This window comes from Callionymus lyra, chromosome 1 (genome assembly GCF_982586985.1).
Source record: "Callionymus lyra chromosome 1, fCalLyr1.hap1.1, whole genome shotgun sequence".
Taxonomy (NCBI): domain Eukaryota; kingdom Metazoa; phylum Chordata; class Actinopteri; order Syngnathiformes; family Callionymidae; genus Callionymus; species Callionymus lyra.
In genome coordinates, this window is record NC_141818.1 from 3,456,740 (window position 1) to 3,479,885 (window position 23,146).

General features: G+C 35.2%; 3 protein-coding genes across 3 annotated transcripts in view; all 3 read left to right on the forward strand.

Annotated features, from left to right (window-relative positions):
• Window positions 1-1,703: 1,703 nt before the first annotated feature.
• Window positions 1,704-13,967, forward strand: LOC148087451 (bifunctional methylenetetrahydrofolate dehydrogenase/cyclohydrolase 2, mitochondrial-like). The gene is made up of 8 exons (XM_087788184.1): window positions 1,704-1,831; window positions 3,770-3,954; window positions 4,032-4,154; window positions 4,219-4,371; window positions 6,064-6,171; window positions 10,126-10,218; window positions 11,493-11,618; window positions 13,465-13,967. The coding sequence occupies exons 1-8, from the start codon at window positions 1,704-1,706 to the stop codon at window positions 13,578-13,580; spliced, it is 1,032 nt and encodes a 343-aa protein (XP_087644310.1). The 3' UTR covers window positions 13,581-13,967.
• Window positions 13,968-15,205: 1,238 nt separating this feature from the next.
• Window positions 15,206-17,534, forward strand: LOC148087452 (pro-neuregulin-2, membrane-bound isoform-like). Its single transcript, XM_087788195.1, has 5 exons — window positions 15,206-15,316; window positions 15,431-15,532; window positions 16,544-16,664; window positions 16,752-16,904; window positions 17,339-17,534. The coding sequence occupies exons 1-5, from the start codon at window positions 15,214-15,216 to the stop codon at window positions 17,382-17,384; spliced, it is 525 nt and encodes a 174-aa protein (XP_087644321.1). The 5' UTR covers window positions 15,206-15,213; the 3' UTR covers window positions 17,385-17,534.
• A 1,109-nt stretch (window positions 17,535-18,643) lies between these two features.
• LOC148087453 (proepiregulin-like) overlaps window positions 18,644-23,146 on the forward strand; it is a 6,793-nt gene continuing 2,290 nt past the window's right edge. Inside the window, exons 1-4 of the mRNA XM_087788207.1 lie at window positions 18,644-18,801; window positions 21,471-21,554; window positions 22,352-22,478; window positions 22,547-22,693. Of these exons, the coding sequence (XP_087644333.1) occupies window positions 18,762-18,801; window positions 21,471-21,554; window positions 22,352-22,478; window positions 22,547-22,693 (398 nt within the window). The 5' untranslated portion in view covers window positions 18,644-18,761. The remainder of the gene's footprint in view (window positions 18,802-21,470; window positions 21,555-22,351; window positions 22,479-22,546; window positions 22,694-23,146) is intronic.

Consider the following 23,146-nt stretch of genomic DNA (forward strand, 5'->3'; position numbering starts at 1 on the left):
TTATCAGTGCCATTGAATTTATGATTGTCTACTATGACAGTATATCAGTGCCATTTAATTTATAATGGTCTACTATGACAGTTTATCAGTGCCATTGAATTTATAATGGTCTACTATGACTGTATATCAGTGCCATTGAATTTATGATGGTCTACTATGACAGTTTATCAGTGCCATTGAATTTATGATGGTCTACTATGACAGTTAATCAGTGCCATCGAATTTATGATGGTCTACTATGACAGTATACCAGTGGCATCGAATTTATGATGTTCTACTATGACAGTAAATCAGTGCCATTGAATTTATGATGGTCTACTATGACAGTTTATCAGTGCCATTGATTTTATGACGGTCTACTATGACAGTTTATCAGTGCCATTGAATTTATGATGGTCTTCTATGACAGTTTATCAGTGCCATTGAATTTATGATGGTCTACTATGACAGTTTATCAGTGCCATTGAATTTATGATGGTCTACTATGACAGTATATCAGTGCCATTGAATTTATGATGGTCTACTATGACAGTATATCAGTGCCATTGAATGTATGATGGTCTACTATGACAGTTTATCAGTGCCATTGAATTTATGATGGTCTACTATGACAGTATATCAGTGCCATTGAATGTATGATGGTCTACTATGACAGTTTATCAGTGCCATTCAATTTATGATGGTGTACTATGACAGTATATCAGTGCCATTTAATTTATAATGGTCTACTATGACAGTTTATCAGTGCCATTGAATTTATTATGGTCTACTATGACAGTTTATCAGTGCCATTTAATTTATAATGGTCTACTATGACTGTATATCAGTGCCATTGAATTGATGATGGTCTACTATGACAGTATATCAGTGCCATTGAATTGATGATGGTCTACTATGACAGTATATCAGTGCCATTGAATTTATGATGGTCTACTATGACAGTTTATCAGTGCCATTGAATTTATGATGGCCTACTATGACAGTATATCAGTGCCATCGAATTTATGATGGTCTACTATGACAGTTGATCAGTGCCATATAATATATTTAATTATTAATTAATTAATTAAACAGTTCAAATGTTGAAAAAGTTTATTCGAATAACTGAAAGGTCGAATATTTTTTAAATGTAATAATTAAATTGGAATAGTTTCTTTAGAATGACTGACATGCCAGTGCTTGGATGTTGTGTCACCTGATCGATTACGCGGCGCATGATTGGCTGAAAGTAAGTCAGTAATTGATCGGCTTAAGTAAGTGCGATCAAGTGGCTCTTCACTGTTTCGGTTTCGCCTGGAGTCACTATCAAACCAACATGTTTACATTGAATTAAAAAAAGCTTTGAATTAAATAAACATTTCATCTAGAAAATGTATTTTTGAATAATTGGAATTAGAACATCAAACACATATTTAATTCATTTAAAAAATATTCAGTTATTCAATAAAAACAAATTCAACCTTTTAATATTCAATTTACTAAATTAAATAGTAAAAAAAACGTGTTTAATTCCACTCTTCACTATTGTGACGTCACTGATCTACCTCTATGGTCCACAGCATCCTATGGCGAGCGCCTGAAACGCAGCATCCCTCCCTCCCTCCCTGCGGCCCTGAACACACCACGGATGGTCCAAGTGGAGGACAGAAGCCCCCCCATCCCCCTCGACGTACGCACGCACGCTCGACGACTCACACGCAAAGATGGCGGCCTCTGTCTCACCGCTACGCTCCTCCTTCAGGATCTGTAGCCCGCGCTGCTGCCGCGACACACCGCGCCTGCACAGGAAGCTGGAGAACCAGCGGAGACACCTGCACCAGACGGAGAACAGGTAGTCCGCCTCCCGCCTCCTGGCTCAGCTCCGCCGCTTTTACTTTTGCACCTGTGAAAGTGGCGCGAGCGAGTCACGTGTCGCGCGGGCGTTGATTGACAGCTCGGACCGAGGGTTCTTGACGCGCGAGAGACGCGAGGCTCGGAGATAAATGTCGGTTTTCCGTTGCGTTGTGTCGTCGGTGTTGAGGCGCGCAGACGTTTTTCATCACCCAGCGTGACGTAGAGTCCACCAGTGACGTGTACACGACAGTAAATACATGGAATAATTTGCTTTATTTTTTAATTTTGGGTCAGTACAGCCAACATATTGTTAAAAATATTATACCACAGTTGCAACCGTTTCTATCATTTTCTTCAGGATCGATTATTGACCCCTTTATTTATTTATATTTATTTATTTAATTCTTATTTTACTCGTATTTTTGTGTAATTCAGTTTTATTATGTGTTGACATTTGCTTCCTTTGCTTTTTTTTTTTAATTACTGATTTGGTTATGATGATTATGTACAGTGTGTTTGATTGTCTCTTTAATGTCAATATATATATATATATATATATATATATAATAAAAATAAAGAGTCAATATGCTGCACACATTTGTTCTTTGAGGGGTAATAACAGATTTACAGCAGTAAAAATAAATTCAATAAAAAAATAAATTCAATAGAAATAACAAAATATCACAAAATACAATAATAAAAAAAATAAAAAAATTACTAGTTTTAATAATATTTACACTGAGTTCTAGTTTTAGTGTACTGGGCTTGTCTTGGGGGCAGCAGACGACATGAAGAGGCCTAGAAAATGTATAAAAGATTTGGGAAAATGAAATGTCTTCAGGGGCCACATTTGATATACAGTGGCTGTTATGAGGGGCCATCGAGCAACAGTAGAAGAAGCAAAAAGTACTGTATATTACGAACTAATTAATCAAGCGAAAATGATTTATTGAATTTAATCTTTTTTAAATTTGAATCTTTTTGAAATCTTTTTGAGGTTTCCTGACCTGGGTTTGCCGCGGGTCCTCCTCATAGTTGTAGTGGATGTATTCCAGTGATCCAGAAGTGAAATCTGCTGTAGATGCAACATATCATCATAAGAAAACAAATGTCTAACTAAATGAAAAAAACAATAATAATAATGGGCGTGAGAAAAATTGATACGCCGACATATCGCAATGTTTTTTTTCTGTATTTTCAACAGCATTTGGCTTTCAAATCATATTTAATTTCTATCAAAGTTATTTAATGGGTTCTTAACAAAGCGTGTATAAAATAAAATAATAGTTTTAATTTCTTTTTACAACAAACATGCAAATATTCACAGCCTTTGTTCTTTTTTTGACTTGCAATTTCACTTATGGCCACTAGATGTCAGCGGCCTTTTTGCTTGTCCTGTAACCAGCAGAATTAGAGCAAAATAACTATTGAAGTTGTTATTTCTTAAGGTGTGTATGGTCAAGAATCCTCCGATTCGTATAACGATACAGGGTCAACGATACGATATATAGTGATACTGTAGTAAAGAGGATATATTTGTAGTATTGTCGAGTACTAGACTCTGGTGTTGCAGAATCTACAGACCACATGACTCTTAACAAAGTCGTAACTACTTTCATTTGTTTTCAAACCAAAATATGTCCAAACATCATCTTTAAAAGCTGCTGGAGTCACTGTATCCTCTAGTCCTCAGTCATCACTGGGATCTCCTTGGATTTCAGTGTTCCATTAGTTGTGGAGGTCGGAATTTCAGACGTTCAATTGCATCACAAAAATGAACAAACGCTGTGAATACTTGCATGTTTATTGTAGATAAAAAATGTACCTCTTTCTGTTGAAATATGAAACACAAAATAACTATGATAAAAGTAAAATATCATTTAAAGTCCAAAAATAGAATATTATGTAGTTCATTTTAACGCTCTCCCGTCCGCAGACATGCTGCCGTGGTGATTTCAGGAACAGCCTTAGCTCGTCAGATCCATCGGGAAATCCAGCGCGACGTGGAGGAGCTGGTCGCTCAGGGCAACATGAGGCCCCATCTGGGGGTCGTGTTCGTGGGGGACGACCCCGCCAGCCGGACCTACGTCCGCAACAAGACCAGAGCCGCCAGCGTGCTGGGTCAGATATAGGACACGTGAAAAAAAGCACGGGTGTGAGCTTCAGAAAAAACAAACGTTCCTGTCCGTGTGGTCCAGGTATCTCCAGTGACACGGTCCTACGACCCAGCTCGGTGTCGCAGGAGGAGCTGCTGGAGCTCATCGACAAGATGAACCGGGACTGGCGGGTCAGCGGGCTGCTGGTGCAGCTCCCACTCCCCGGTGAAAACCGAAGCCGCTTCGAAGACACAAGAGGTAGAATAACCTTTGACCTCTTTTACTTCAGAGCATATCAACGAGAGAGCCGTATGCAACGCCATCGCTCCGGAGAAGGACGTGGACGGTTTTCACATTGTCAACATTGGCAAGTTGTGCCTGGACCAGAGATCCATGGTGCCTGCGACTCCTGCCGCTGTCTGGGAGATGATCAAACGATCAGGTGAGATCTTCGCTCTCTTCCTCTGCTTGATGTTCTTCATGTGTTTTGATGCTGACCGAGTACCTTCCTGTGTCCCACACCCGCCACTAGATGGTGCTAAACATCCACGAATATTGCAATTCCTGTTAAACGAAATAATTTCGTGTTGAATTCAACAATTACCTCGAAATTCCTTTGAATATTTATGACGTGAAAAGTCACATTTGACCCAAAACCAGCGATTATCATTCATGACCATTACAAATATTGTAGTTTAGTGAAAGACAACAGCACGTTTTTATTCCTTCTCATGTTTTAATGTACATTAAATACTATAAATCAATCTATAAAAATATCCCTTGATATTAAAAACATATATATTGCAACTTAATTCTTAAAACATTCAGTATATTCCAAAAAAGTCCTTAAAAACCACTACACTACAAAATAAATGTTAAAAATAATATATAAGATTAGATTGACTCTATACAGTAAATAAGTAAATTAAATGCAAAAAAATGTACTTAAATAATATGTATGATCCAAGAAAAACACTAGTCCAGTGTGTGCCAAAATAACCTACAGCCATAAATAAGTATACAAATATTATTGCAATTTGAAGTATGTTTGGACATGGCTTCATTTCCAGCATTTTTCAAGTCAATTATTTGAGAATTTATCGAGTTTAATGACCTCCAGAAATATTTCGCAAAACAATTTTTCCTTGAATCACATTCTCTGCAGGTTTTGAGACGGTGGGAACTAATGTTTATGTTATTATTATCCCTTGATATTTAGAGCAAATTGAAGCTCCATATATTGCGATATATTGTGATACTGTAGTAACAAGTATATATGTGTAGTATTGTCCAGTACTTGACTCTGGTGTTGCAGAATTTACAGACCTTTGACGAAGTCGTAACTGCTTTCATTTGTTTTCAAACCAAAATATGTCCAAACATCAGCTTTAAAAGCTGCTGGAGTCAAATGTATCCTCTCGTCCTCAGTCATCGCAGGGATCTCATTGGATTTCATTATTCCATTAGTTGCAGAGGACGTAATTTCGAACGTTTAAGTGCATCACAAAAATGAAGAAAACACTATGAATACTTTCATGTTTATTGTAGATAAAAATTGAATTATTTATTTTATACAAACTCTATTGAAATATGAACTGTAAAATAACTTTGATAAAAGACATCTCTTGATATTTAGAACATATTAAAGCTCCATTTATAAAACGTACAGTATTTCAACTTCAATAATCCTTAATATACAATGTTGTGAAGAGAAAGGAATTATTTTTGTGGTGATGACAGTATAAAATAAAAATGAATGTACTAAATATAAATGAAATAAAACTAGATTATTTAAATTAACAATTTGTTAAAGTGGGTTTATAAAAATAAGTTAATTAAATACATGAAATTAAATTATTTAAATTTAATTTAATTCAATAATATTTATGATCCGGACAAGAACCTACTAGAGTGTGCATTCCAGGGAAACCTGCATCTTTAAATGAGTTTATTTAATTATTATTGCAATTTAATTAAAATAAACTTTATTAAAATAAACTTTTTCAACGTCTGGATTTAAGGCATTTTTCAAATGAACTGTTGTAGAATGTAAAGGTCAAGCTATGATAAAAATATTGTTCTCAGCGACGTCCAGAAATGTTCCTCAAAACTCCTTGAATCACATTCTCCGCAGGTATCGAGACAGTGGGAAAGAATGTTCTGGTCGCTGGACGCTCCAAAAATGTTGGAATGCCCATCGCCATGTTGATGCATACCGATCGCAACCACGAGCGCCCTGGAGGTTGGTGTGTGTAAATTCTTCTCTTCGCTTCTTCTGCTTTCAACGTCGTCTGACAAGTCAGCCTCCTCGTCCTCATCTTCCTCTTCATCACCTCCATGAACCTCATTGGTTTTTTTCTCTTCATTGGTCTTCAAAGTCTTTCGTGCTTCGCTGTCTTAACTCAAATGTCCAAACCATCGTATTCCATTGACTGTGTCTCTTGAATTCTATGTAATGTTATTTTCAACAGACTGACCTTCAGAAAAAAAAACTCATTTTCACTAGTATACAAATTTATTTTTTAAAAACGTTACTTAAATCAGGAGAAAATACCATCTTTTAAAAAGATAAACAACATTTTCTACACAAATATCTAGGGAAGTGGGCATTTAAATATCTCAATATTCATTTCATGATACCATCCCGATATTTAACAGAACTTTATTGATATTTTAAATAAATATGTACAGTTATTTTATGGTTTATATTTTCATAAAGTGTCTATAAATTAAAACTTCAACGGAATTTTGTTACTTTTTGTGTTGTAATTTAACTCCCCGCCACTAGATGGCAGCACTGAATACCACCTTTGCAACTAAATTAACAATGAAATCCTAAGAGATCCCGCCGATGTCTGAGAACGAGAGGATACAGTGACTCCAGCAGCTTTTAAAGCTGATGTTTGGACATATTTTGGTTTGAAAACAAATGAAAGCAGTTACGACTTCGTCAAGAGTCATGTGGTCTGTAAATACTACAACACCAGAGTCAAGTACTCGACAATACTACACATATATCATTGTTACTACAGTATCACAACATGTCGTATTGTTGCCCCTGTATCGTGATACGTATTGTTTCGCCAGATTCTTAACAAAACACACTCACAGTAATAATCCTCAAAACAGATATTATATCAATTACTTTTTTCTTTTCCTGCTCCACCATTTTTCGTATTTCCTCAGGGAATTGTGTCGATAATGAATCTCTGTCAATCAACAAATGCTGACGCGTGTTGCCGCGAGCACAATGAAGAGGGATCACCAGGCAACGACTGGAAAAGCACTGAGTCTCTGAATGTGTGGAGCTGGCCCAGCGGAAACGCTGTCCATATAAGGGCAGAGGGAGAAAAAAAAAGCAGTGGAGTTAGGAAACCCTGTGGAATTTGTTCGTTCGGATGGAGAAATACTAAAGTTTGACAGCCGGAACATGCCGACGTTTATGAGCAGAGGTTCCTGTGAATTAAAACAATCCATGATTCAACTTGTCTTCGTGGTTTAAGGAGAATTTGTTGTTTTTGGTTCATTCTGACACTCGGAGGTGAGCGACTGGTCAAATGGTACAGCAACAGTTACTCAAAGAGAGTAAATGCACCTCAGAAAATACTGTTTTTGACTGATTGATTGATGGATTGATTAATTGATATGTCGTATGTTGTCACAGCAGTTCACAAAAAAAGATTAAACATACACACACACACACACATGATATTAAGATACATGTAACACATATATAAAAAATAATTATAAAATAATTAAAATGTGAAAAATTATAAACACATTCATATCTAAAACAACAGTAAAAGTGAGTAATGCTCACACAACAGAAGTACAAAGTATAACAGTATATTTTTTAATTAAACCGCCAGGCTGCAGTGGGCAGGAAGGAGCGGTGGAATCTCTCCTTCCTGCAGCTTGGATGAATGAGCTGCTGTTTCAGACACATTGTGTGAATCCTTAGTGTCACTTTCACAGGTTTAATTCCCACTTGAGGCAACTTTTGAAACAATTTCACAACCTTTCGTACCAATTTTGTACATTCTTTTCGTGATTCTGCGGGTTTTCCCCGGACACTCTCTCAGAGTCCGAACATATCCAGAGATGAATTGATGATTCTCAAGTGTATGCGGGGTCGTCTGTACATATGTATCCTATGATGACCTGTTGACCCTGTAAGTATCTGGGATACGTATTCTACAGAAGAAGCCTCATTAAGTCTAAAAGTGGTTTTATAGACGATATCATATATTGTGTATTACATCGTAGGAACAAGGATATATTTGTAGTATTGTCAATCAATATATGTTTTTTACTAAATACAGCTGTAATTAGAAGAATTAAATGAAAAAACAATTGATGTTGTTTTGACTTAGGTAAACGTGTGTATTAGCAAGATTCTGGCGATACAATACGTATCACGATACAGGAGCAACGATACAATATATTGTGATACTGTAGTAACAAGGATATTTTTGTAGTATTGTCGAGTACTTGACTCTGGTGTTGTAGTACTTACAGACCACATGACTCGTGACAAAGCCGTAACTACTTTCATTTGTTATCAAACCAAAATATGTCCAAACATCATCTTTAAAAGCATCTTGAGTCGACTGTATCCTCTCATCCCCAGTCATTGCCAGAATCTTGAAGGATTTCATTGTTCCTTTAGCTACAGAGGTTTTAATGACCGCTGGTCGTTTAATGTTTAATTGCAACACAAAAATTAACCAACCTATTTGAAAATAATTGTAAATAAATATTTAAGTTATTTAAGTTATTTTGTTGTATGCTCACTATTCTGAAAGATAAACCATCAAATAAAAATAAAAAAAATATTTAAAAGTCATCCCTCCCTATATAAATTACAAAATATCTTCAAGAATGTTTTAATCTGTTGAATATTTAAAAATAATGTTGTGATATATCGGCATTTAATTATACACTTTCAGTCTGTTACATGGACGCGATTATTGTCTTTAGCTGAGGGATCCTAAGATGTTTCTCAGCGATAGTGAAGTCACTGACTTCATTCATACCCCCTACAAGAGGTCCTGATGGCGATCAAACCCACTTTGTCAGCGACATGTATGGCATTCCTGAACCCACTGTTATATAGTAATAACTTCTACTTTCTTGAAACGGTGACTCAAACCCACGACCTGCTCAGACTCGTCCTTCCTTCTTATCTTCTCTGAGGGCTTCTTCTCCTTCAGACAACATTCCAGCCTCGGCGTGATGAAAGATTAGTTAGTTAAGATCTAAATCCAGATGACGTCGACCTGCATGGGGTCAACATCCTGAACTTCCTTTTCCACCTCGCGATGAACTCACTTTGTTAACTGAGGACTTTTGTTTCGGCTTAAGTACATAAAAGTACAACAAAAACATCATTTCTGTCATATATATTGTGAAATGAATGCAACTGCAGGTTGTGTATAAACAATTAGTTATTTATTAATGAGTTATTATTTATTATTTAATTGACTTCAGGGGCACGTTATATAGTGTGACAGTTGTGAAGGCCAGGAGGAAATTAAAAATAATAATTAAAAGGACATTATGAATTAGATTAATCTGTAATTTGATTATATATTTCATCATAATTCATTCATTTATTTGAAGTAAAACATTTTATATCTTAGGATAACAACACAAATGAAATGAAAATTACTGAAATAGAGCTAAAAGTTGTTATTTCCTTTTTGAAATAACACTTCATGGTTTATAATTTCATAAAGTGTCTAGAAAATAATACTTCAAATTAACATGCAAACATAGACAGATGTTTGTTCATTTTTGTGTTGTAATTGAACTTTCCTTTCGACAAAAGCGCCAGAAATATTTAAATAAAAGGAAAAAAAAACTCCTTAAACGAGGATCTTTAAAGACGTAAATGAGTTAAATAGTAAAATTCAGAAACACTTATAAATTATTAATGATTAATGATATATTTTTTATACTTTTACTGTGACCTCCTGATGGCTGCGAAATACAATCAGGAGGTTTAAAGTATGTTCTAAGGACAGCAAGTAAAGACAGAAAAAATAATGAGCATAAAAGTATTAGGTCATTCTACTGCTTTTATATTAGATATTTGTAATATTTTCAATTAAAAAACTTAAGAGACCAATTATTAGTCATTAAACCAAATGTAAGAAAATTGTTACCATAAAAAAGTGTTTGTTGTGTTCGTCAGGTGACGCCACAGTGACCATCACCCACAGGTGCACGCCGAGGGAACGTCTGAAGGAGCTCACCTGCCTGGCCGACATCATCATCGCCGCTGCTGGTAACATTTTTCTTCTTAAAGGTGGAGGAAGATGTTCCTCAGATACTAAGCTATTTGAAGTGTCACATCATAACACTAACTTTAACTTAAGACACTTCAATAACTCTTCAAAAGGGAAAAAACCAACATAATGGGTGACGGTAGCGAATAAAATCTATTTTAATAGGCAGAAACCTTGAGTAAGTAAGTAATAAAGAAACTGGCAGCCAGTGAAGAGTTTTAAGGATCAGAGAAATGTGAGTTCTTCTACTAGAGCGGGTGAGAATTCTCGCTTCAGAGTTTTGTATTAACTGCAGGCGATACAGCTCCTTCTTGTTTAGACACCAAAATAAACTGTTACAATAGTCTAAACGAGAAGACACAAATGGATTATAAGCTCCAGATCATGTTGTGACATAAGTTTAGAGATTTTTCTCAGTTGAGTAGAACCAGACTATGTGTGGACAGTCAATTCGAAATCCTACTAATGCATCGTTTCCTTTTGAATTTGATTGACAATGTCCAATAATTAGGATCAAGCTTCTTATATTGTGAACGTTTTAATGACTTAAATATTGAGTGTTAACTTTAAACACACCAGGAGGTAAAGAAGTCATTCAAACTGTAACTCTGCTTCATTCCAAACACATTATTAACTACTCGTCATTTAACGAGCCAGTCGTAACGAGAACAGAGACACGACTGTCGTCTTTTTTTTTTTCTGACTCAGTATCAGAAAACTTGCAACTGTTGTAAACACAACGTTGGATTCTTTTTGCGGTGGCAGAATACACTGAATATGATACGTTAAATAAAAAGAGATGAATGAAAAATACAATGAATGAAAAGAAGATTTCGTCTTCTGTTAGTTTTAAATCCTGTTTGTAATTATTGACATAATTATTTGAAAACTATAGATTTTGATGGTTGAAGTTTTGGGTAAATTTGGTTTAAATGTAAAACAATAAATTACTAGCTTTTCAAGTCTACATTATAATAAAATACAGTCCTCTATCTACCCAGTCTGTTGCGTTTTCTTTTCTGTTTCCTTTCATTTTTAAACGTCCACAGAACTCTGACCTAATTATGACGTCATTCTTTAGGTGTGGTTATTATGGCTTCTATAGTGGATCGACCAGTTTTCATTCGAGAGAGAGAACTCTGAAGCCACTCTTGTTATCGGCGCCAATGTTTCACAGAAGTTTCACCTTCACTGTAAAAACAGAATGAAGTTTTCATAAAGGCTGTTTGAGCTGTTCGCTCATTACTGTCTTCCACTGGTGAACTGTGTGCAGGCGTCCCGGGGTTGATCACGGCCGACATGGTGAAGGAAAGCGCCGCAGTCATCGACGTCGGTATAAACCGCATCCAAGACCCTAAAACAGGAAAAGTGCGATTGATCGGTGACGTGGATTTTGAGGGTGAGCGAAATATATCATTCAATTAAATTCATCATTGTATAATAAAGGCAAATTCTCCTTTTGACTGTATCCTCTTGTCCTCAGTCTATGTTCCTTTAGCTACGGAGAAAGGAGAAAACAAAGGACCAAACGTTGTGAATTTTTTTATTGCAAAAAATATATATATATATATAAATATTTTATCTTTATTGAACTTTAAACCATAAAATAAGTTTTTATCAAAAAAAAGTACTTTTAAATAACGATACAGTATCGTGAAAAACATTGCGATAAATCAGTGTAATGATATTTTCTCACTTCCCTACTAAACTTACCAGCTGAACCTGAACTTGAAACCAAAAAGAAAAAGAGTTAAAAATATTCCAATATATATTTCCAGGTGCAAATTTATGTCCAAACATCAGCTTTTAAAGCTGCTAGAATCGACGGTATCCTCTTGTCCTCAGTCTTTGTTCCTCTAGGTGCGAAGTTCAATTGCAACACAAAAAAGGAACAAATGTTGTGAATACTTGCATGTTAATTGCCAAAAAAAATGTATCCTCTCGTTCTCAGTCTTTATTCCTTTAGTTGCGGAGATACAGTATCGTTGAAATACATTGCAATAAATCGGTGCATTGATATTTTCTCACATCCCCGCTAAACTTTTCGGCTTTGTACTTAAAACGTAAAAAAAGAAAATAATTTAATAAAAATAAAATGCAAGTATAAAATGTAATAAAATATAATAATGAATAAAGATACACAAAAACAACAAGATTCTGTTAAAATGAAGTAGTTGAAAATAAAGAACAATAGGACAGTAGTTTAAATTTAAAATATAAAAAAATGAATGTATTATCTACAAGTAGCGGGGATAGATAAGAAGTAAAAAAAAACAAGATACTCATTGAGAAAAAAGTATGAATGAACACTATATATCTCTGTAGATATTTGGTGAGATGTAATTTTTTTTAATATGTAATTCTCCTGAATTTCTTTTGAGATCCATCCAACTGCCATCGACTCATTAGACATGAATCATCCGACTGCTCACTCACTGAAGACCATGACTGCGCACAGAAACCACAATCACACGAAACAGTGAAATTGACGACAAAAACGTGCTGAACTTGAATGTCTAACGACATGGGTGGCGTCAGTCGTGGAGGGAAAAGGGCGAGGGTGAACTTCCTCTTATTTGCCGAGGTTTCCTGCTGGTTCAGGGTGACTCAGAAAGGTTTACTCCAAGTGCTAGTTCAATCTTGCACTGGACGCTCCACGCCTCGTCGAGTGATGGTCGCCTCGGTCTTTGATATTTTTCACTTGAACTACGACTTTTTTTATGTTGAAACAAACCCAGAAATGAAGATACTTCGGGAACTAGTAGTTAAACAACATCTTATGCAACGTTGGGTCGTGGGGGCAGCTGTTGACATTAAGAGTTTCACTAGAATCTGACGATACAATATATTGCGATACTGTAGTAACAAGTATATATGTGCAGTATTGTCGAGTACTTGACTCTGGTGTTGTAGTATTTACAGACCACATGACTCTTGATGAAGTCGTAACTGCTTTCATTTGTTTCCAAACTAAAATTAGTCCAAACTTGAGCTTTAGGAGCTCCACTGTATCCTCTCATCCTCAGTCATCGCTGGGATCTCGCTAGATTTCATTCTTCCCAAAAGATGAAGACAACTGAGCTCCAGTCGCTACATTAAAATGAACGAACATTTTGCCTATAACTCTAAAAAGGAACAGATTACTCTGAAAATAATCCCAACCCTTAGTAACATGAGTAGGAAATGAGTGAGATTTGAATGAAAAACTCTACAGCTGTGTGAGCGCTAACATGTGTCTGCTGCAGGCGTGAAGGAGAAGGCCAGCTTCATCACTCCGGTGCCCGGCGGCGTGGGTCCAATGACGGTGGCCATGCTGATGAAAAACACTGTAACTGCTGCTAGAAACGCTCTGATGCATTAAGAACACGTTCCACTCTCTGAATGAGTCGCTCATACAGTCTATGCATCGACATTGGTTTCTGTTTCGAACTCCATAACTGCTGGGAAACTTACTTGACATGTACTTTCTTAACATTTCCTATTTATTTATTGATTTTATGTTATTTATTTCATTTTTTAAAAATGAATTCAGATCAATATTTTTTCTACAGAAGTCATGATGATCCATTTTTGAACCAGAAATAAACAATGTAGCGAAACACTTTTGTCTGACTCTCAACTCTCAGTTTTGGTTTCATGGCCTCATGCTTCTCAAACATTCCCAAGCCAGAGAGTAGATTGATTTATACGCATTCAATTCTTCCCATATTGGGGACATTTTAACTTTACAGCAGATTAAAAAAAGATAAAAAATATTTACAAATTATATTAAGATTTACAGTACCCATATTAAAAATGTAAAATACAATACAATAAAATAATAAAAATAATACTAAAAATAAATGAGATAAGAATAAAAACAATAATAAAATAATAAATAATAAAACCAAACAAAATAATAAAATATTAATAATGGTAAAATTTGATTCACAGCACACAATAAAAATAGCAAATACAATAATAAAGTACATAATAATAATAATAATAAGAAATATATATAATAATAAGATATAAAATAATAATAAAATAATAAAACAAAGGGAATAATACAATTATAATAATGGTAGAATAAAATGTACAACACACATAACAAAAATAGCAACAATAATAAAATAATAATAATAAAAATAAAAATAAATACATCAAATAAAAATAAAATTAACAAATTATTAAGAATAAATCCAAAGGGGTTATAATATAATAATAATGATACAAATAAGATGTACTGTACAAATACAAATACAATAATAGAATGAATTATTTAAATAAAAACAATAATAAAAATAAATACAATTATAACATAATAAGGTTAATAAAAATGATAATGAAAACGATACTAGAAATACATTTAAAAAAATAATTAAAAAAAAAAAGGAAATTATAAACTACTAATAATGATTAAATAATAAAATAAAAATAATATGGCAAATAAAGTCAGAAAAGTTTACTTTGAGGATCTGGAAGTTGAAAGAGCTTATGATTCACGACCTTGTTAGGATTCACAAGCTCGTGCTTGTGTTCAAGCATTTTTGCTAGTTCATGGAATTCTTCTATAATAATGACCTCTTTAAATGACTGTTATGTAATGCAGGTGTTATAACTACAACGGGATTAACTGTCTGTGTTACCATTTTCCCTTTATTAACATTCAAAAAATATATATTATATATGTTTTTACAGAACATTTTTTTCTCTTTAAATCATAATTTAAAACAATTCAATCTGGTCCTCAAGTCCGTCTTTCACAACACGGCTTATCTTGTTTGATGCAATCAAGAAGCTCTGGTGAAACTGTCATCATCGGGTCAAGTAACTGCGTAGACTGAAGAAAAGAAAAGAAAAAAAAAAATTGAAAAGCTTCCAGAGATAATCACCTGCCCCACCGCCAACCCCCCCCTCGCTCTCAGGCTCTGCCTCTGCTTGTCGATCTGGAGAAAGTAATCAAGTTTTTTTTTTTCAATGCTTCAATGAAAGGCAGTAAAAAAAAATTCCAGATGTGTTCACAGAAGTATATAAAGAGCCGACACAGTCGCTCAAGATCACACTTGAAACCTGCAACAGACAAAATGTTCGCTCAGCGACAGAACAAGATGCGAGGTACGACTTTTCTTATCTATATTTTAACCGACTTGTTCATGTAATATAATATTGATACAATATTTGACACGTTTATACACAGATTTTCATGTTATTTTTTTTAATTTTCCTCAGGTATTCTCTCCACACTTCTGCTTGTCATGGCAACATCTGGACAATCGGAACAGATAACAACAGCTCCAAATGTAACAGTAGCTTCTTCCACAGCCACCAATGGTGAGAATCATTCACTTTTTCTTCTTTACTTTTACTTTTTTACATTTTGGGAAACATTCGAATCAAATAATATCATATCTAAATGTCAGTTGGTTTGTCTAAAAGAAGCTTTGATTCCTCTTTGAATTCTTTCTGTTTCCTCACAAAGAGTAAATATATATATATAGATTTATATATATATATATTGTGTTAATGCTACTGATTGAGACGTCAAAATGGGGTCACAGGAGTCACTGACTTCAGTTACAGAATATCGTTTCAATCGAGGGTAGAAAAGTACAAAACAAACCTTCACTGTAACACTTGTTTTAAGAGTTTCCTTTAAGAAACTTTTTCACTTTCGTATCCTTCTTATCTTTAAAACATCTATTTTACTTTCGTCTTTTTCACCGTTTTTTCGGAATCTGCTTGTGTGGTGCCTTGTGTGTCCTTATAAATAAAATGAATTATGATTATTATTTGTATTACATTTCCCTCAAATCCCTCAAGTCAAAAGCGAGACCAGATGGAGAAAAATTAAATATTATATTTTATATGTATTAAAAAATATAATATATAAAATAATATTTGTTTATATTTCGTTTTATATCAATATTATTATGGGATTTTATACAAAATTAAACAAATTACGAGCCAAAGAACAAGAACAAAGCACAAATAAAAAGAACAAAGTGCAAAAAGAGAAGACAAGATGCAAATATAAAGGTTAAGATAAATGTTCATTATTTGATTTCATATTAGGAGAAATACAGTACAATACAATACATTTTGTGTTTTTTTTTACCTGATCAATACAGGTAACACTGTCAAGTCAATTTTGCCTGATTTTATAGTGTCCTTTTCTTTGACATTTACAACTAACTCTAGGATTTCCAGAGCAAAAGTGCAATATTTAAAAATGTTTATGTCGCGTTTTTGAGTCTAACACATCACATCATCACTTCTCCTCAACAGATTCAGTTCAATTTGAGTAAAAATGTAATTATTTATTTAATTTAATTTTCTGCACAGACGACTGGAATGGTTCCATGATTCCTGGAGTACATCGTGCCTGTGATAAAGAAAATGAAACTTACTGTTGGAACAAAGGTCTCTGTGTTTTAACCCAAGACAGCAACGTTCCTTCTTGCATGTAAGTTTCTACTCACACACACTTACACACACACACACACACACACACACTCACACACACGGTCATCACTAACTGTTGTGTCTCCAGCTGCCCGCCCAAATACATGGGGCCACGTTGCATTTTTTCCGTGGACCTTCTGTTGAAATACAACCCGGTGCTGGATTGGATCATCGCCGTGTCCGTGGCAACCGTGATCTTCGCCATCATCGTCATCATCTTCGCTTATTGTGTCCATAAGAGGTGAGCGACACCTGCACCACAGGGGGGCGCTGTTACACTGGGAGAACGAGAGAGACACATGATGACTTTAGAATGAAATGTCGAGGTACAATTTACAGTTTTTAAGCATGAAAATAAAGTGAAAGTAGATTTAAAAAGAAATATCGATAAAATGTTATATTGAAAAAAGTTAAAACAGGAACAGGAATTAAATAGCAGGAAGTAACAGTGTAATGTAAAAGCATGATCAATATAAAACTTTAAAAACGAATAGAGAATATGAAAGCATCAGTAGAATTGAGATAAAATAATAAATAAGTGAAACAAACCAGATTAATTTGAGAAATTGTCATTTTTGTCCCTTTGCCTCAATAGTATCTTTTTAACCATTAGTTTGCAAGTGTTGATTCAAAGTTCAAAGATCATGGAATTTATGTTTGGTTTTCTGTCTGCAGGTTGAGAAAAGATACACATAAACAGCTCCCGGAGACACCAGTGTGACCTGAGATCGACTGTATTAAAGCTTTTTGTCTTAAAAAAGAAAGAGCTGGACCAGAGAGAAAGGAGCAAACAATGTGATCAACTGATATTTATTTGCTTTGTAACTTATTCTATGTATTTAATATTGACGATAAAACGTTTTGAATTCAATTCTGCTTGTGTCGTCTGAAGCTCCTCACCCATCACATTTTATACTTAACTTAATGAAGTATAACATCAGTGTACAATGTAAACGAAATTCAAAGACTTTTTTAAAAAATAATTCAAGTTGGAACTTTAGAAGAAAGGTTTTTGGCCTTAAATAAAATAGTATTTGTTTTTCTCACTCTTATATTGACCCATTTAATACTCAATAGTTATCTTTTCACCATAATAAACATTGTTCTGGTTTGCGTATATACAGCCAATCACGGAAGGCCTGATGCAATATGAACCAATCAGAAGCAACAAAATCCGGGTCTTGAGATACCTCACCCTTGAGCCAAACTTAATTCTGGCGATTTATCGCTAAACTTTACGTTTAATTCCCAAATTTCCATTTTGCGTCTTCCTTGTAATCCTTTACTATCACGGTCATACTCTATAATGTTTGGATCCACGTGGAAATTATGTATTATTTCATTCAATTTTTTCTTTATCCATTGATTGTTTAAAACACATTCAGATTTAAAGCCAATTGAAGGGTCTCAGATCATTAAATATAGCAGGTTAAACATTTTGAAAATAGAAATTGAAACTTTGACACTTATGTCAACGTCAAAGACGACAGGTTTATGAAGCTATAAATCAAAACGTATCCACAATAGATGACTGTCATAGATCTAGAGGATGTAGACTAATATCTCACAACATATCACAACAATTCAATATAGACTTGTTAAGGAAAGATTAATTAAATCATATATTTTTCAAACTTCATATGTGTGTGAAGGAGATATTAAAATAACCAGAAGTCAATTGAATAAGTTACACTTTTGTGTTTATATACTTGTAAATGTGACACTAAAGGAGTCAGTGCCTCACCAACCACTAACCTCACCACACGTCACTGTTTGTGGTATGTATGTGTGTGTGTGTGTGTGTGTGTGTGTGTGTGTGTGTGTGTGTGTGTGTGTGTGTGTGTGTGTGTGTGTGTGTGTACAGACCCCCCTCCTCTCCCCCGACTAATGATATATTTTAACGGTGAGTGATTTTTGACGTTGTGGATGACAGGGTCTGTAAGTGACGCCACCCACAGGCTGTTGACTTTGCTGTGTGTCTCACTCACACACTCACAGACTCACACACTCACACACACACACATTTCTCCTGAACTTGAGGCGTCGATTGACAGGTCGGAAGTCTTTCTCATCCCGTCAGAGCAGAGAGCAGCAGGAAATGTGGAAGAACAAGCTCTCAACACTTTTATCTTTATTCGGTAAGTCATTTTTTCATCGACTCTCATTTCCAACACTGAAGCTAGAGTTGATTTTGAAAGTTCTTGAAGAATGTGACAAAATGTTGTTGTGGTTTGTTTATAAATATGAAAAACAATTGAATGCTTTACAATCCCAGACGTGTCTGTTATCACCGGTGGAACTTGTTACTCTTGTTCAGGGGATTTAAAGTGGATGAGTCATCTGGCAGAAGTGGACAATACACACACCAACGGTGCGATAAATACACTTTAAAGACGATGCTAGTTGGTTAATTGCGTTTATAATTTAATTAAAATGCAGAAACGACATGTTGAGGTTAACAATTTAAGTATTTTATACACAAATCTTTCATAATTTTTTAAGAAACGTGTTGTGTATTCATACATATATTTATTTAATAATAAAGTTAATGTGTCTAGTTGTTCCGTTAAATAAAGCTAAATATTTTTTTTAAATTTCAGCATGAAATTGTTGATTAAATAATTGATAAAAATTGAATTAGCTGCAGGAAAATCACAGTTTATTTAGTTCAATTTAATGAAAGACAATCTCAGCCCCAAAGGCATTTAAGACATTTTAAATAAATTCAAACAATTTTCCCAAAATATAATTTCCACCTTAGAGAACTTTTTATTTTATTTTGAAAATGTTTTAAACTAATCCTTCGACATATTGTGGTTTATTTTCCAGGACTTCCTTTGTGAGTACTTTATGTAGTGTAGATATTTAATTATATAAAGGGATGATCTTGACTAAACAAAAAAAGCTTGACAGTTTATTCCCGACATAATCCCACAGATAATCCAAGGATTTCTATGAGGCTCCCTATTTTTTAACTGTAGCCATTAGCACGATGATGTCTAGCACTAATTCATCTAATACTCCTGTGAAGAAAATGGACAAAACCTACTTGTTTATCTTGACCCTATTGACCCAAACATCCTAAAAGTTTGAGAAACGTCCTGCATTAATTACTTTACGGATTATAAAACAATTCAACAAACACATGTATCAGTTATAAAAATATCTTCGTCCAAAATTGTTTGTGTTTTGAACTAAATAAAAGGATGAGATAAATGTTCCTGGACGTTTGATTTCCATGCGACAGCTTTACTTGTTTAGGCCTGCAGGGATTTTAACACAGTCAAATTTCACGACGCCCACATTCCTGCACTCGACGCACAAAAAAGTGCACCATCTGAGCGCCAGAATGATCTGGTTAAGACAGGTTCTGAATATCTGGGTTGCAAACACCGGACACAGACACACACACCGGGTTGTTGGGTGTTTCTGCCCGATTAATAATAAGAAAATGAAGGTAATTAAGGGTTATTTAAGTCATCAGACGGTGAGTCACCTTCGACCCTCCTGCCAAGTATCGATGTATAAATTTAGACGTTAGTGTATCATGATCGTTTTGGGAACGTCTGGTGAACGTCTGGAGAACACTGGGAAACGTACGGATGAGTTCATTCATTCATATGAGGTCATTCATGTTTCTCCAGGTGAGACCGACACACACCTTACTGAGCTAATCACCTGCTGTGGTTCATTCAGAAGAACATGAGCCTGACGCGATAACGCATGACTTAACGCAATTAGAAGTTTTTTTTAGCATTTGAAATATCTAGCATCGGTTCTGTGGGACAGCAGGTGGACCTCATCTAGTTTCAAGAGATTCGAGATTGTATTTATGTCATTATGTATGCACAATAACAAAATTATGACATGTGAGTATAAAGTGTCATGTCATCTTATGTCACGGACAGACGGACGGACGGACAGACAGACAGACAGACAAATAGATAAACATGTAGTTCTGCACAACAGAGAGTGACAGATCAAACCTATACAGTAGTTTAAAATCCGTAAGAACATTTTTAAAGTTAATTTTTCCTAAAGATTTCTATGGAACTGTGGCCGTTTCTTAAAGTGGTCGACCAGTGAGATAGTCCGAGATCCAGGAGACCAGACCAGGGTCCACATGAATCTGTGTCAGTTCGTCCTGCAATTTTTCACTAAATAGTTCACTCATGTTACCATTAGTAACTACTGTAACTGACACATTAGTACTATTGCTTGTTAACAAGTATTTTTCCAGATTATAAGATATGGTTTTGCATGTGTTTACAATGAGGGTTTTTAATGCATTTATTTTAGTTCTATTCCGTTTAAATTGAGTGAGATTGGTTTCTGATGCATGATGGGGGTGACAGTCCCCTTCTTGCCTTTGATTTATCTCTGATTTTAGTGTCTACGCCGAAAATCAACATCCAAGTCCTCAGTCTCAAGTTCAGTTCAGAGAGCTGTTATGTTTGAACTCACATTTAACAATGATCGGAATCAGAAAACTTATATTTTTTATATTATTATATTTGTTGTGGCGGCGTTACAGCATATAGAAATGAAATAATACGAATCAAATAAAAAGTAAACATACAGTTAACTGAAAGAAAATGACCATAAGCTAAATAATGAATAATTAAAAATGAAATAAAAATAAAAACGAAAATGACAATAAAATAAACAACATCATCTGTTCATCTGAGCTGTACTTCCTGTTGATTTTGTGTTAAAAAATTATGATAAATAATCTTAAAATCATGCTGTTATCTGCTTCCAGCCTCACGGCTGTAACAATGATCATTCATGAATCGTGTTTGTTCAGGTGTGATGCTGCTGTGGCCGGACGTGCTCGCCAAGACGGTCTCTCTGAAGCTGCAACACGCAGACATGGAGACTCCATCGACTGGTAATTTGTCTCTTAATCACCGATGATAAGAGTCATAAAGAAGGTTTTTTGTAATTCTGGATAACACAGAAAAAAATAAAAAGACTGAAAGAATGTTGTCATGTTCCAACAACCTCACCCTTTCTCAACCAGAAAAACTTTTAAGATTTAGGTACAATTACTGCATCTCTCTGAAGCTACTTTTAACATAAATAATATGTTTATATTATCCGCACATTCTTTTTCACCTTATAATTATTATTATTATGTTCTTTATCTTAGACTTAGATTGTATCATCTTGTTCTTTCTCTTTATTTCTCTTTGTTCTTATTTTATTTGTATTTATTTTTATGAATAATTGCTGTATTGCTATGGCTAATTGGAAAAAAAAACAATTTCCCGAAAGAGACCTCCTGAGGGATCAATAACGTTCTACCTTACCTAACCTAATTATAGGATAATAAAGATAATAAAGTTCAGGACTTGATTTTTCTTAATTCCGTTTGAAATACTTACTTCAGACCGAAACAATATCAGTTTTTATAAAGCGGTCAGTTTCACTCGAGTGTTTCTATTTCAACGTGTCCAAATAGTTCAAAACGTATTGCGTCGTTTTGGCCACTAGATGGAGACAAACCCCACCTTTAGCGCCTCGTCATAGGGAAAGTTTGTCAACGATAAAAGTTTTAAAAAGCAATTTTAAATCAAATAATTATATGTCTTCAACAAACATATTACAGTTAGTATCAAATGCAATTTTAATTCGTAATAAAACATGAAATTCAATTAATATTTTAATCAAATGCTGTTTCTTCAGAGCACAGAGAAGAGCGCCCCCCTGTGGTGAGAAGGTCAGCTCCGGCCTGTGACAGCACCTATGAACATTACTGTCTGAACAACGGTCAGTGCATGTTGCTGGTGGACATCAACGAGCACCTGTGCAAGTACGCTCTCGCCCGCTGTGTGGTTGTGTTGTTGTTGTGTTGTTGTGTGTAACCGTTGTGTGTCTCAGGTGTGAGAGCGGCTTCTACGGCCCTCGCTGCACTTACCCCGAGCTGGTGATGCAGCCAATGAGAGAGGAGCAGATGATCGCGCTGGTCTTCTGCGTGGGTCTGCTGCTCCTGGGTCTGGCCGGACTCGTCTACTTCTGCTGGAAGTGGTGAGTGTCTCCACCTTTAATCCATCCATCCACCTTTCTATCTGTTCATCCATCCATCCATCCATCCATCCATCCATGCATTTATCCATCCATCCATCCATCCATCCATCCATCCATCCATCCATCCATTTATCTATCCATCCATCCATCCATCCTGCTTGCCTTTAATCCATCCATCCATCCATCCATCCATCCATCCTGCTTGCCTTTAATCCATCCATCCATCCATCCATCCATCCATCCATCCATTTATCTATCCATCCATGCATCTATCCATCCATCCATCCTGCTTGCCTTTAATCCATCCATCCATCCATAATGCATTCATCCATCCATCCTGCTTGCCTCTAATTCCATCCATGAATCCATGAATCCATGAATCCATCCATCCATCCATCCCGTTTGCCTTTAATCCATCCATCCATCCATCCACCCCTCCATTGATCAATCCAC